This window comes from Dermochelys coriacea, chromosome 3 (genome assembly GCF_009764565.3).
Source record: "Dermochelys coriacea isolate rDerCor1 chromosome 3, rDerCor1.pri.v4, whole genome shotgun sequence".
NCBI classification, from domain to species: Eukaryota; Metazoa; Chordata; order Testudines; family Dermochelyidae; genus Dermochelys; species Dermochelys coriacea.
The window spans coordinates 4,990,469-5,003,867 of NC_050070.1; the positions used below are offsets into that span (position 1 = coordinate 4,990,469).

The following is a 13,399-nucleotide window of genomic DNA, read 5'->3' on the forward strand; positions in this document are numbered from 1 at the left end:
GAGTAGCTGTGGATATTTTGGGTCCTTTTCCGAAAAGGACACCCAGAGGAAAGCAGTACATACTGACTTTCATGGATTTTGCCACCTGATGGCCGGAAGCAGTAGCTCTAAGCAACACCAGGGCTAAAAGTGTGTGCCAGGCACTAGCGGACATTTTTGCCAGGGTAGGTTGGCCCTCCGACATCCTTACAGATGCAGGAACTAATTTTCTGGCAGGAACTATGGAAAACCTTTGGGAAGCTCATGGGGGTAAATCACTTGGTTGCCACTCCTTACCACCATCAAACAAATGGCATGGTGGAGAAGTTTAATGGAACTTTGGGGGCCATGATACGTAAATTTGTAAATGAGCACTCCAATGATTGGGACCTAGTGTTGCAGCAGTTGCTCTTTGCCTACAGAGCTGTACCACATCCCAGTTTAGGGTTTTCACCATTTGAACTTGTATATGGCCGTAAGGTTAAGGGGTTGGTGAAGCAGCAATGGGAGGGATTTACACCTTCTCCAGGAACTAACATTCTGGACTTTGTAACCAACCTACAAAACACCCTCCGAACCTCTCTAGCCCTTGCTAAAGAAAACCTACAGGATGCTCAAAAAGAGCAAAAAGCCTGGTATGATAAACATGACAGAGAGCGTTCCTTCAAAGTAGGAGACCAGGTCATGGTCTTAAAGGCGCTCCAGGCCCATAAAATGGAAGCATCATGGTAAGGGCCATTCACAGTCCAGGAGCGCCTGGGAGCTGTTAATTATCTCATAGCATTCCCTGCCTCCAACCGAAAGCCTAAGGTATACCATATTAATTCTCTAAAGCCCTTTTATTCCAGAGGATTAAAAGTTTGTCAGTTTACAGCCCAGGGAGGAGATGACGCTGAGTGGCCTGAAGGTGTCTACCACGAAGGGAAAAGTGCTGTTGGCGTGGAAGAGGTGAACCTCTCCATGACCCTCGGGCATATGCGGCAACAGCAGATCCAGGAGCTGTGCACTAGCTACATGCCAACATTCTCAGCCACCCCAGGACTGATGGAACGGGCATATCACTCCATTGACACAGGTAATGCTCACCCAATTAAAGTCCAACCTTACCGGGTGTCTCCTCAAGCTAAAACTGCTATAGAACAGGAGATCCAGAATATATTACAGATGGGTGTAATCCGCCCCTCTGGCAGTGCATGGGCATCTCCAGTGGTTCTAGTTCCCAAACAAGATAAGGAGATACAGCATTTAGCTTATGGTAGTCCACGCAAAAACGTAACTCGCCCAAACAACTATCCAATGCCATGCACAGATGAACTATTCAAGAAACTGGGATGGGCCCAGTTCATCTCTACCTTGGATTTAACCAAGGGTACTGGCAGGTACCTCTAGATGAATCCACCAAGGAAAGGTCAGCCTTCACCACACATGTTGGGCTGTATGAATTTAATGTATTCCCTTTCGGGCTGCGGAATGCACCCGCCACCTTCCAAAGGCTTGGGGTCTCCTAGTGGGATTAGGAGAATATGCAGTCGCCTACCTTGACAATGTGGCCATATTTTCAGATTCCGGGGCAGAACACCTGGAACATCTACAAAAAGTTTTCGAGCGCATAAGGGAGGCAGGACTAACTTAAGGCTAAGAAGTGTCAAATAGGCCTAAACAGAGTGACTTACCTTGGACACCAGGTGGGTCAAGGAACTGTCAACCCCCTACAGGCCAAAGTGGAAGCTATCCAAAAGTGGCCTGTCCCAAAGTCAAAGAAACAGGTTCAATCCTTCTTAGGCTTGGCCAGTTATTACAGGCGATTTGTACCGCAATAAAGCCAAATTGCCGCCCCACTGACAGACCTAACCAAAAAGAAACAGCCAAATGCCATTCAGTGGACCGAAGAGTGTCAGAAGGCCTTTAACCAGCTTAAAGTGACACTCATGTCTGACCCTGTATTAAGGGCCCCAGACTTTGACAAACTGTTCCTAGTAACCACAGATGCGTCCGAGCGTGGTGTGGGAGCAGTTTTAATGCAGGAAGGACCGGATCAAGAATTCCACCCTGTAGTGTTTCTCAGCAAAAAACTGTCTGAGGGAAAGCAACTGGTTAGTCAGTGAAAAAGAATGTTACGCCATTGTCTACGCTCTGGAAAAGCTACACCCATATGTTTGGGGACGGCGTTTCCACCTGCAAACCGACCATGCTGCGCTACGGTGGCTTCATACTGCCACGGGAAATAACAAAAAACTTTTTCGGTGGAGTTTAGCTCTCCAAGATTTTGATTTCGACATCCACCACATCTCAGGAGCTTCTAACAAAAGTGGCCGATGCTCTCTCCCGTGAAAGTTTCCCCAGAATCAACTAGTTAAAATAGTCCTTGAGATGTGGAAAATACTGTTAGTCTTTATATACTTGGTAGTATATTTAGAGGTGCATGTGTCTTATTAACTCTGTTCTTTCCTAGAGCTCCAGGAGGAAATCCCAGCCAGCATTTCACCCTAGCTGTGATTTGGGGGGCATGTCATAAAAATAAAGGGAAGGGTAAACACCTTTAAAATCCCTCCTGGCCAGAGGAAAAATCCTTTCACCTGTAAAGGGTTAAGAAGCTAGGATAACCTCGCTGGCACCTGACCACAATGACCAATGAGGAGACAAGATACTTTCAAAGCTGGAGGGAGGGAGAAACAAAGGGTCTGTGTGATGCTTTTGCCGGGGACAGACCAGGAATGGAGTCATAGAACTAAGTAAGTAATCTAGCTAGAGATGCATTAGATTATGATTTCTTTAAATGGCTGAGAAAATAAACTGTGCTGAATGGAATGGATATTCTTGTCTTCGTGTCTTTTTGTAACTTAAGGTTTTGCCTAGAGGGATTCTCTATGTTTTGAATCTAATTACCCTGTAAGGTATTTACCATCCTGATTTTACAGAGGTGATTCTTTTTACCTTTTCTTATATTAAAATTCTTCTTGTAAGAAATTGAATGCTTTTTTCATTGTTCTTAAGATCTAAGGGTTTGGGTCTGTGGTCACCTATGCAAATTGGTGAGGATTTTTATCAAGCCTTCCCCAGGCAGGGGGGTGCAAGGTTTTGGTGAGGATTTGGGGGGGGGGGGAAAGATGTTTCCAAACAACACTTTCCCAGTAAACCCAGTTAAACGTTTGGTGGTGGCAGTGGAAGTCCAAGGGAAAAGGGTAAAATAGTTTGTACCTTGGTGAAGTTTTAACCTAAGCTGGTAAAAGTAAGCTTAGGAGGTTTTCATGCAGGTCCCCACATCTGTAGCCTAGAGTTCAGAGTGTGGAAGGAACCTTGACACCAACTTTCCCCTCTCCAGAGCTGAGCTGCGAGCTCCTCAGACTACGTACAAATGGAGCCATTAGCTACAGGGTGGCCAAAACCTCGAGCTTAGTCAAAAGCGGAGTTTTGGAGCTGGCAAAATTTTAATTCCTCCTTTGAAAGTCTGATTTCAGGCTTGATTTGAAAAAAGTAGATTCTCTTCCCTAAGGGCACGAATTCGCAGCTGCCCAGCTAACCACTGCTGTTTCTATCCGTGGGACCGGCGAGCACAGCTGGGTGAACTGTAGGCGCTAGTATGCGTACCTGCAATCACCGGCTCTTAACTCTCATCATTCTTGTGAAAGCTGCACAAGACAATCCGATCTGAAGCCAGCACTAGCAGGGACGGCAGCCCTGGTGTGGGAAGCTTTGGAAGCAGTTTGCGTGCTCACATCAGACCCAAGGAGGACACCCATCTCGTGCGCTCTCTGCACGGAGCCTAGGGGTTCTGGCTGGGTTTTCATTCATATTCCCTGCATAACCCAGGCGCGAGACCCCAGACTCCTCAAAAGCAAAAGACTCTTTGGCCTGAGACCTTAGGAAGTGAGACCAGCAAGCATCAGCTTCCCACGCATTTCACGACCTGCATTGTAGAATGCTGTAGCGATATAGGTCTGCTTCTTACTGCAGTGCCTAAACAGATCTCAGTGCTGGTCTCATGGTCCTGCTACCCCTGCTCTCCCAACCCTGTCCTGCTTCTGCTGGCCCTCACTTCCCTCCATCCATTGACCTCTTGCACATTGGGGCCCTAGTGGTCCATACATCCCTCACCTCCCTCCATACAGTGATTCACAACCTCAAACCTGCAGCCAGGCTGGGATTTTCAAAGGAGTTATGCACCTAACTCCCCACTGGGCTCTTTTAAAAATTCCAGCCTAAACTCATACGGTCCCTCCTGAGGCAGCAGTAATTCTCAATATTTCCCAACTCCCAGTCCTGTGCTCATTCCTATAGGCCACGCCACACCCAGGGGCCCTGGTAAGCTTCGGGGTGCGGGGAGATGAGTGGCAGGGCAGGAGGAGTTGTAGGTCAAGATCAAGGGCCATGAGCAGCACCATGTGTGCAGGGAACCCTGGTTTGGAAGAGCAGGAGTGCTGCAGGTCAGGAGTAAGGTGCATCAGCAGAAAAGGGTGTAGGGGAGCCCGGAGTCATGCGGGGTGCATGACTGAGCTATGTTGGCAGAGCTGTGCAGAGTGCAGGGGCGTGGTTCTGCCAGCACTGCAAGAACAGGGGGTGCTGCAGGCCAGAATTGAGGTGCCTCAGTAGAGCTGTATATACTCTGAAGCATATACAGCTCCTGCCCTCGTTAAGCCAAGGTATTTGTCCATCAATCTGCTAAGCAGACAGCAGTCCAGTTTTCATTGCTGACCACTACAGCTATGCACCACAGGATGCTGAACAGACTGCACCCCCTCCACTGCATTTAAAAAAAGCAGACGATAGAAATACTGCTCTGTCTGGATCCACTGCACCCTATCCAATTTGGTGTCACGCATGTGAAAGGGCGAAGAAAGGAGCCAAGAACATAAATGGGATTCAGTTGGATATAGAGACAACTTCCAGATGAAGACAGCGTGTTGATGGCGTTTAATAAACTGGCGGTTAAGGCAAAGCTGTGATTTCTGCTCAAACCTGGGATTTGTCAGGCTAGAACAGCACACATTTGCAAATCCTTGATGTTGAGAAAGATTACCCCTTGCTAGCTGGCTCGGGGGGACTGTTGCCTGCCAGAGGGGCGAGCTTTAAAGATAAAGGTTCGTCTTGAATTATAAAGCCAGAGGATATCTGACACGGCTCCTAGAGCCAGGTACAGAATGCTGGTTTAGGCGTGTGGTTAAAGGCTGTTTCTTTACGCTACGCGGTCGTCCTGGGATATTTATGAATGACCGTTCACTGCTGTTCCAAACTCCTGCCTGGGGAACACTCAGTTAGCCCTCGCCTGTGCAGTTATCCCATTTGCTCGTGCAGAGGCAGTCGGGATGCAGCTTCCATGCTCCCCTTGTGAATGTGGTCTCAGACATTCAGGCAAAGTGAAGAGATGCTCATGGCTCACCTGGAAGGAAACACCCACTGTGTATAGCACACGACTTCAATTGCCTAGCTCAGAAAAACAACTCAACCCCACCTAGTTTAATAGGATTCCAGAGTCAGGGGGTTTCAAACCGGGGACTGACGCAGCCTGGCTGCTGCTCTGTGTAAATCTCACACTAGAAAGACACAGTTTAAAACCCCTGGTCAGCAAAGCAGCTCCAAACTAATCACAGGTCAGCCACATCCTCAGACAGTAACTTCCAGGCCCAGCCAACTGCTTCTGATTCAGAGCCTCCCCTTCTTTCCCCAAAGTTTTCCAATAGCTCCTCAATCCTCCAGGAAAATGATGCTGGACCGTAATCTCCCCACCCAGCCACCACGCTCTGCTGTGAGAATCAATACTATGCCCACATCTAGCCCCTCTTAAAATCCCATCCCTAGCTTCCTGGTCCCTTCAATTCCCTATTCTCATCTTCAAGGCCCTGCGCAGCCAAGCCCCTACCTACCACTCAAAACATCTGCTTTCATTCCCTCTGCCAAGGCCTCTTTGCTCAAAGGGCAGGAGCGTCTTCCTATCTTGAAAGCACCAGAAAGTCCGTCTGTTCTTTATCTCCTCACTTACCTGCCAAGTGTGACAAACAAAGCTCAGCTCTGCCACTTGGGTGGAAAACACATGGAGGAGCCATCTGTCTAAGTATCATTTAAAAGACAAAGTGCGAAGGGAATATGCGAGACCAGGGCGAAATTCATGCTGAAAAAACTTGCCATGCACCACCAGAGTCAGCTAATCGAACTTCTAACGTGCTCTAAGTAATGCAAGGCTTGGCCTTCTGCCTCCAACAGGAGGAAATGCACTTGCCATCCTCAGCGCAGCTCAGAGGCTCAGCCCCCAGCTATGAGATGAGCACGTTAAAGGTTTGTTATCCACCTGCCCTCTGTCAAGAGAGGCTGCCCTCTACATTTCACTTTGCACAGAGAACAGGGACTGAACAGGTGGAGTTCCCACCCGTTCCAAACAGAGGGAACATCTACACTACTGCTAAAGTCGATCTAACTTATGCCGCTCAGGGGTGGGAAAAAGTGATGCAAGTTACAGAGACCTCCCACTAAACTGGGAGGAGAGGTAGATATGCTGGAGGGTAGGGATAGTATACAGAGGGACCTAGACAAATTAGAAGATTGGACCAAAAAGAGTCCTTGTTGAATCTCATTGGATAAGTGCAGAGTCCTGCACTTAGGAAGGAAGAATCCCATGCACCGCTATAGACTAGGGACCGAATGGCTCGGCAGCAGTTCTGCAGAAAAGGACCTAGGGGTTACAGTGGACGAGAAGCTGGATATGAGTCAACCGTGTGCCCTTGTTGCCAAGAAGGCCAATGGCATTTTGGGCTGTATAAGTAGGAGCACTACCAGCAGATCGAGGGACGTGATCGTTCCCCTCTATTCGACATTGGTGAGGCCTCATCTGGACTAGTGTGTCCAGTTTTGGGCCCCACACTATAAGGAGGATGTGGAAAAATTGGAAAACGTCCAGCGGAGGGCAACAAAAATTATTAGGGGTCTGGAGCACATGATTTATGAGGAGAGGCTGAAGGAACTGGGATTATTTAGTCTGCAGAAGAGAAGAATGAGGGGGGATTTGATAGTTGCTTTCAGCTACCTGAAGGGGGGTTCCAAAGAGGATGGATCTAGGCTGTTCTCAGTGGTAGCAGATGACAGAACGAGGAGCAATGGTCTCAAGTTGCAGTGCGGGAGGTTTAGGTTGGATATTAGGAAAAACTTTTTCACTAAGAGGGTGGTGAAACACTGGAATGCATTACCTAGGGAGGTGGTAGAATCTCCTTCCTTTGAGGTTTAAGGTCAGGCTTGACAAAGCCCTGGCTGGGATGATTTAGTTGGGGTTGGTCCTGCTTGGAGCAGGGGGTTGGACTAGATGACCTCCTGAGATCCCTTCCAACCCTGCTATTCTCCGATTCAATGATAAGCGATATCCACACTGGTGCTACATCAGCAGGAGACACTCTCCCGTTGGCAGGCAGAGTCTTCACCAGATGCGGTGCATCGGTGCAGCTGTGCCAATGTAGCGCTTCTAGTGTAGACCTGCACAGAGTAAAACCAAATCGCTTGTACTCTACCCTTTTTCCCTCCCTGGGGCTTGTAACTCAAATCAAAGGCCTCAACCTGAGTTCTCCCCAAAACGTATCTGTTCCTTCACTATCCTTGCAGGACCTCTTCTGACCTCAGCCCTTCATTCCCACAGCCCCCAAGAGACACACTCGTACCCTGGAGCTAGTTAACAAGTTCCACCTGCCAGCATCAATCCATTGCAGTCACTCCACTCCCGCATGTAATTACTCCACATGCCTGGCTTTAACGGCAGAGACTTTCCCAGGCAGGCTCCAGTACACTTATTAGGGCTCCGACACTTATTAGGGCTCCTCTTCATCTTGATCCACTCTGGACCTCTCTAGGAAGAGCCCATTTGGAACGGGTTTCGGTTCACGCAGACATCTGCCAGCTGTGGCGGGTTTCGCAGCCACGCGGCTGTGGGCGTGTCTCTCTAAGAGGGATACTGGGCTGCCCTGGAACTAACCCATTGCCCTTGAGGACACCACACAAAAAACGCGAGTTCGAGTCTCAGCTCTTGATCCATAAGCCGTTGGGTCAGAGAGCCGCACTGAAGCAGGATGTTTTGGCCCAGTGGGGAGAGAGCATAACATCCCTCACCAGGAACGGGCCCCGGTCCTTTCCATTCTTCTCCTGAACAAGGGTTGGTGGGGATCATGGAAAAATTGGGGGGGATCTTTTCAGGACACAAGGGGCACCCAGGGGACATAACGAAGCAGACAGGTTCCACAGCCGCTGCCGAGCCAGGGGCTTTAATATGGCCTCGGCAGCCGCCCTGTGAGTGGCTGAGGTGTGGACGTGTCACCTCAGCGATGCACAATAGCTCGGGGAGAAATGAGCCTGCTGACCCATCCTGGCTCAGCAGCGGCTGGCGGCTGCTTCCCTAGCAGGGGGCACGCAGCAAGGGAGAGTTCGGTTATATCTGATTCGAGGATGAACCCCACTCACCCAGCCCAGCCATGCAGTGAAGACCACTGGGACGCCCCCTGTTGCTGCAGAAGTCCAGCTAGGTACATACTGGGACGCAGTTCCCAGCTAGGGACTTGATGCGTGTGCACTGGTTGTGATGCAGAGTTCAGGTGCAGCTATCGGCCAGAGCGGCCAGACGCCGTGGTGAGCGTGTACTGGAGGCAGAGCTGCTTTAAGGAGGCCTGCTGCACTCTGCTGCTACAGGAGACTTGGGGATGCCTGTGCTAGCAGGGGACTTTACTCAATGTCCCCTAGGACTTACAAGCTGGTCATCGCTGGAGAGCGTCAAGGTAGCTAGAGGTGGCAAGTGGCCAGATGAAGACAATCCCGCCATGCCCTTTGCTGATCCCACTTCGGATTTGCTTGTGGTGGCTTGTGAAACTTTCCATGCTTTGGCTGTACTGGAAAAGGCCAATGGGAGCCTTGCCTAGTCCTGGCCAATGGCCTACGCTCCTGAGCGCCGCACACCCCCATTAGTGTTGCAAGCATCTACTGTCCTTAACCTGGCACTGCCCGCGTCCAGTGCCTGTAATGCATGGATAAGCCTCTTTGAACAAAGCCTCTGAGGCTCCGAAGGCAAGCGCTGAATTTGTTACGCAGAGTTCTTTAAAAAGGCAGGCAGGGGAACTCATGAATCTTGCAGATCCTTGCGCAAATCCTGCAGTGTCTTTCTCGATCCCATGACACTTCCTAGACATTTGGACATTGGAACTGGTTTCCACAGAGGTTAAGATGTCCAAGGGTGGTAGGATGCGGGGGGAGCAGTGCCCAGGAGTCTGCAATTGTTCGTTAACTCTTTTGGAATAGCACTATGGGATCTTTAACCCCCTGCCTTGACAGATACCAAATACAGCAGAATCAGGCTCAGTTTAACATTTCATCTGACGGACAGAGTGCACCCACTGGTACACACTATACCATCAGTGGGGGCATACGACCAAAAGCAGATGTCTCATCAGAAGGAGAGAGCATTACCAATGGAACCATCTCTGTCAGGCCAACTTTCCCTGCTCCAGCTGTTTTATTACCTTGCGAGCTCTCCTTTTCCGCTCAACTCCATTTATGGCACTATGAGGCTAGATCTTTGACAGGCAGAAACCATCAGAGCTAGACTGAAGACAATCCAGTTATATGGATTTACAGCAGCTCCAAATCTGGCCGTCTAGCCAGAGCCATCGTTTATATTTCCTCAGGTAGAGTTCTCTATTGATGCACTAACATCACGGGACTGGCAGGCAGGCAGAACAGAACCCGTGAACCACAGGTACCCAGCACACTGGAATAGAATGTCTTTGGCTTGTACTCACCGGCTCCTGGAAATAAAGCTGATAGTCAAACACAGGATGGGCTTTGATCATCTCCATGACATCCACTTTGGGGTTTGCGGGTTTGTACGGCGTGTTCAGCCCAGCCACCGCCCTAAAACACCAGCAGCAGGAATCAGAGAGGGAGAAACCAAAAGACCCAGTTTACAAGCAAGAGCGATATGCTCTGATTCAAAGGGCAGACTCCGAACTTACACGCTGGCATTGGGCTGCACATGCACACAGGGACATTTACATGGGTCAGGAAGTCGCCCATGAGCAGGCTTCAGAGAGAAGTGCAATATGGACCTTTTCAGGGGCTCCCTCTGAGCTTCAAGCACATGGAGCTCCTCAACTAGGACTCCACCGCGAAGGAGTCTGGGGGAAGCAGAGCCATTGTTTCTGTGATGGGAGGGCAGTGAGAGCAGTAATTGGTGAAATGGGGCGGGGGAGATGGATAGCAGAGACTGTCACTCCTATTACACCCCAGGCCCCAGGAGTAACAATATGTTAAGGACCAGATCCACAGCAGGCATAATTCACCATAATCATATTGGCCTAAACAGAACATCAATTTACACCATCTAAGAATCTGGCCCCGAGTGCCCAGAGCCGTACCCTATGGTGAAACATCACTTGTCAGTGGGGAAGGGCCCAATGAAAGAGGTCACTGAATCCCAGATCCACTCGGTCCACATACTAAGGCTCTAGCCACCGTCACCCCAGTTCTGCAGGCTGGTTTCAGATCCAGCTTCAACAACTGGCTGAATAATTCACCAGGAATTGGCTTAGGCTCTAGGACCCTTACCGTGGCAACATGCATTACATCCACATCGAGAGATCAGAGTCTAAGACCAGAGAGGTTGGGACAGACTGGCAGGAGGATGCACAGAAAAAACTCACTGGGCTGGGCTGCTCCTCAGGCTGTATTTGTTCAGTGGCTAAACAGAGAAACTCTGTCTCCCGGGCTGGCATCCCAGCAACTTTTCCCATCACTAGCTTCACCTAGTGAGGCTCTACTCTAGAAAGGGTCCCTACAAATGGCCTTGTGAGAGGTCACGTTTGTTACACCTCAATGACTATCAAGCATGCTCAGTTTGAATATAGAGGTTTTCCTCCACTAGCCAGCACTGGGAACTCAAGCTGGGCTCTTTCCTTCTCACATGGAACCACCACTTCTAAAGGTCCTGTGAGGAAAATTGGGTGCTTGGTGACACCTGTGCAACCCCAGTGCTTTCCAATTATGACTTCAGTAGCACCTGAGCAATGCCACCAATTTACACAGGTATAACTGACCAGAACCTTGTTAATGGTGCAATTGATGATGATGCCCCCAGAGGAAGAGAATCAAGCTCACTTGCTCTCAGCTGTGTTGGCTCTCGAGAGCTAACAAGAGTAAAGAACAGTAAAAAATAACCTTTCGCCCCTAAAACGAACAGTTCTGCCTCGGACATTCACAACAGGGAGTAGATCTGGTGAGTCGGCTGAGGCCTCTTTGTACAGTCACTTTTCAGAGCAGAACCTCGCTTCTAACCAAGTTTTGAGCAAATAAATATTTTCAAGAGTCAAGTTGGTGACTGTGGTGATAATTTATATGGTGGAAAAAAAAACACCTTCTGGTCACATTAGTGGAAATCGGGAGCATTTTCTCAGCATTCTCTTCCAAAAATAATCTAATTTCAGGACAGATTAAAAACAACCCATGACTAAGTCAGAAAGCTCATTCCATGATACCCCCCCTTTGGAGATTAAATTATAGGGGAGACATCCGATGGTGACTTACCTCACTCGCTCTGGATAAAAGAGGGCCATGTTCCACACCACAGCTCCGCCCCAGTCATGGCCGATGAACACTGCCTGGGAAATGCCCTAGAGGAGTACAGGAAACAAGGAAGGCATCATTGTGAGCATGGCAATGGGTCAGTGATTTTGGGGAGCAAATGTGGTTTTCAGGGCAGAAGGCACTCCAGATACTCTGGCTAGGAACCCAGGAGGGTGATCCAGCACTTACCAGGGGCACAAAGGGTCTTCGGGACAAGACGACATTTGGAAGCTCTCCACCAGCCAGGGTGAGAGAGGAGTGCGGGTCAGCTTGCCAACGTGGCAACGTCTTTCTCCCCTACACATTCAAAGTGCTCTGCGCCAGACCAGGGGTCTGTCCATCGGGGAGGGGAGGGTCAGGGACTGCGGAACAGGCCACCGCTCATTGTTCCCCAGTCCTGGGAAGATGGGGAAAGGGACAGCCAGAGGAGGTGCATTTCCACAGCTCAGCTGCAGAAGCGCTGAGAGCATGGCTCCAATGGAGCCGCAAAGCTGGGAGTTCTGCTTCGTCCCGTCCTCATGGCAATCACTGCTAGCAAAGCCAGGGAGTAGAGTTCTTTGCTTGCACTTGGCTCCTAATGCAGCAGTCAGGGTAGCCCACCCAGAGTGAAAACCAGCCTACTAGTGACCTCGCAAACCCTCAATCCAGCGTACCAGTCTGTTATCACCAAGGACAAACTTCCATTCACAATGCCCCGAACTCCACTCAGGGCCTGGAGCCGAGCACAGGAACCAAAGCTAGTCTCCCGCCAACCTACGAGCCGGCTGTCAAGTGCAATTCAATTAGCTGCTGGCTGGAGTTTTGCTGGATCTTTTACAGATGAATCAATTGCTCTCCTGACTCCCACTGGCTAGGAAGTTTAAAGCCAAAGGCTGGATTCAAAGGGCACCTGGGGCGTGGTGTCAGCTGGAGTCTGATGGTCTCACACCCTTAGCCCTCCTGACCCTGCTGTGCCAATGTGTAAAGGAGCCTCTATGATGTAACTTACAAAGGAGCTGGGAGGAGGGATTTCTTCCATGTAGCGCAGGGGCTGCTTTAATTCAAGTCACCTTGCGTCTCCTGCTAGTTGCGTTCCTTGGGTCTCTCGGCATGTGGCTTACAGAGATTTAGCCTCCCTTCCATTTACATCAGGTGGCCAAGTTTGAAGCGGATATGTAAGCAGCAGGGTCAGTTACATGTAGGCGAGTGGTACAAATCAAAGGCAGGGCAAGAAAATTTGCAGTAGCATAAATGATCAATTTAAGCAGGACAAACCCTTTGCATAAACACACAAACTAATTTAAACTGCTCTTAAGCTTAGTTCAGTAAGGCATGGTCCATACACAGAGTTTCACAGTCTAACTAGAGGTGTGAATTTAAACCAATTTAGTTAAAGCAGTTCAAAAGGGTACAGGGGCACTCTTACTGGGGTCTGAGAGGGGCTTATTACAGGTTAGCCTGAACAGATCTCTAACAGATTTAGGACAGGGCACTGGAATAAGTCAGGATATTATGGGTTCTAGTCCCAGCTCTGCTACTGGTCTGGGCAACTCGCTTCCCTGCCCTGTGTCTCGGTTTCCCGCTCTGTATAAAGGGGATAGCGATATTTGCCTTTCTTTAAAGAGCTGCAGGTGGACAGTGCTACGTGAGAGCTAAGCCTTGCTGTTAGCCACCACCTCTTAAAACAACGGCTTCGCCATGAGGGCTCAGCAGCTGTCACTTGTCATAGGAGGCATGGCCTTGCCGCAGAAGGTCAGAGGGAAAGGGGATCCGGCTCTCAGAAGATGCCACTAAACCAACTGCAAAACAGCAGCAAGACAGCGAGAAGAGGAAAGCAATTTGTTCTGGGTTCGATTGGCCAGGC

The 13,399-nt window shown here is 49.6% G+C and overlaps 1 protein-coding gene across 3 annotated transcripts in view; it reads right to left on the reverse strand.

Moving 5' to 3' along the window:
* The window catches only part of EPHX2 (epoxide hydrolase 2), a 140,519-nt gene that overhangs the window by 35,065 nt on the left and 92,055 nt on the right, over positions 1-13,399 (reverse strand). For all 3 annotated transcript variants that reach the window (XM_043510023.1, XM_038396749.2, XM_038396751.2), the window contains exons 11-12: positions 11,518-11,603; positions 9,738-9,849 (exon numbers count right to left, since the gene is read on the reverse strand). In XM_043510023.1, coding sequence (XP_043365958.1) covers positions 9,738-9,849; positions 11,518-11,603 — 198 coding nt within the window. The remainder of the gene's footprint in view (positions 1-9,737; positions 9,850-11,517; positions 11,604-13,399) is intronic.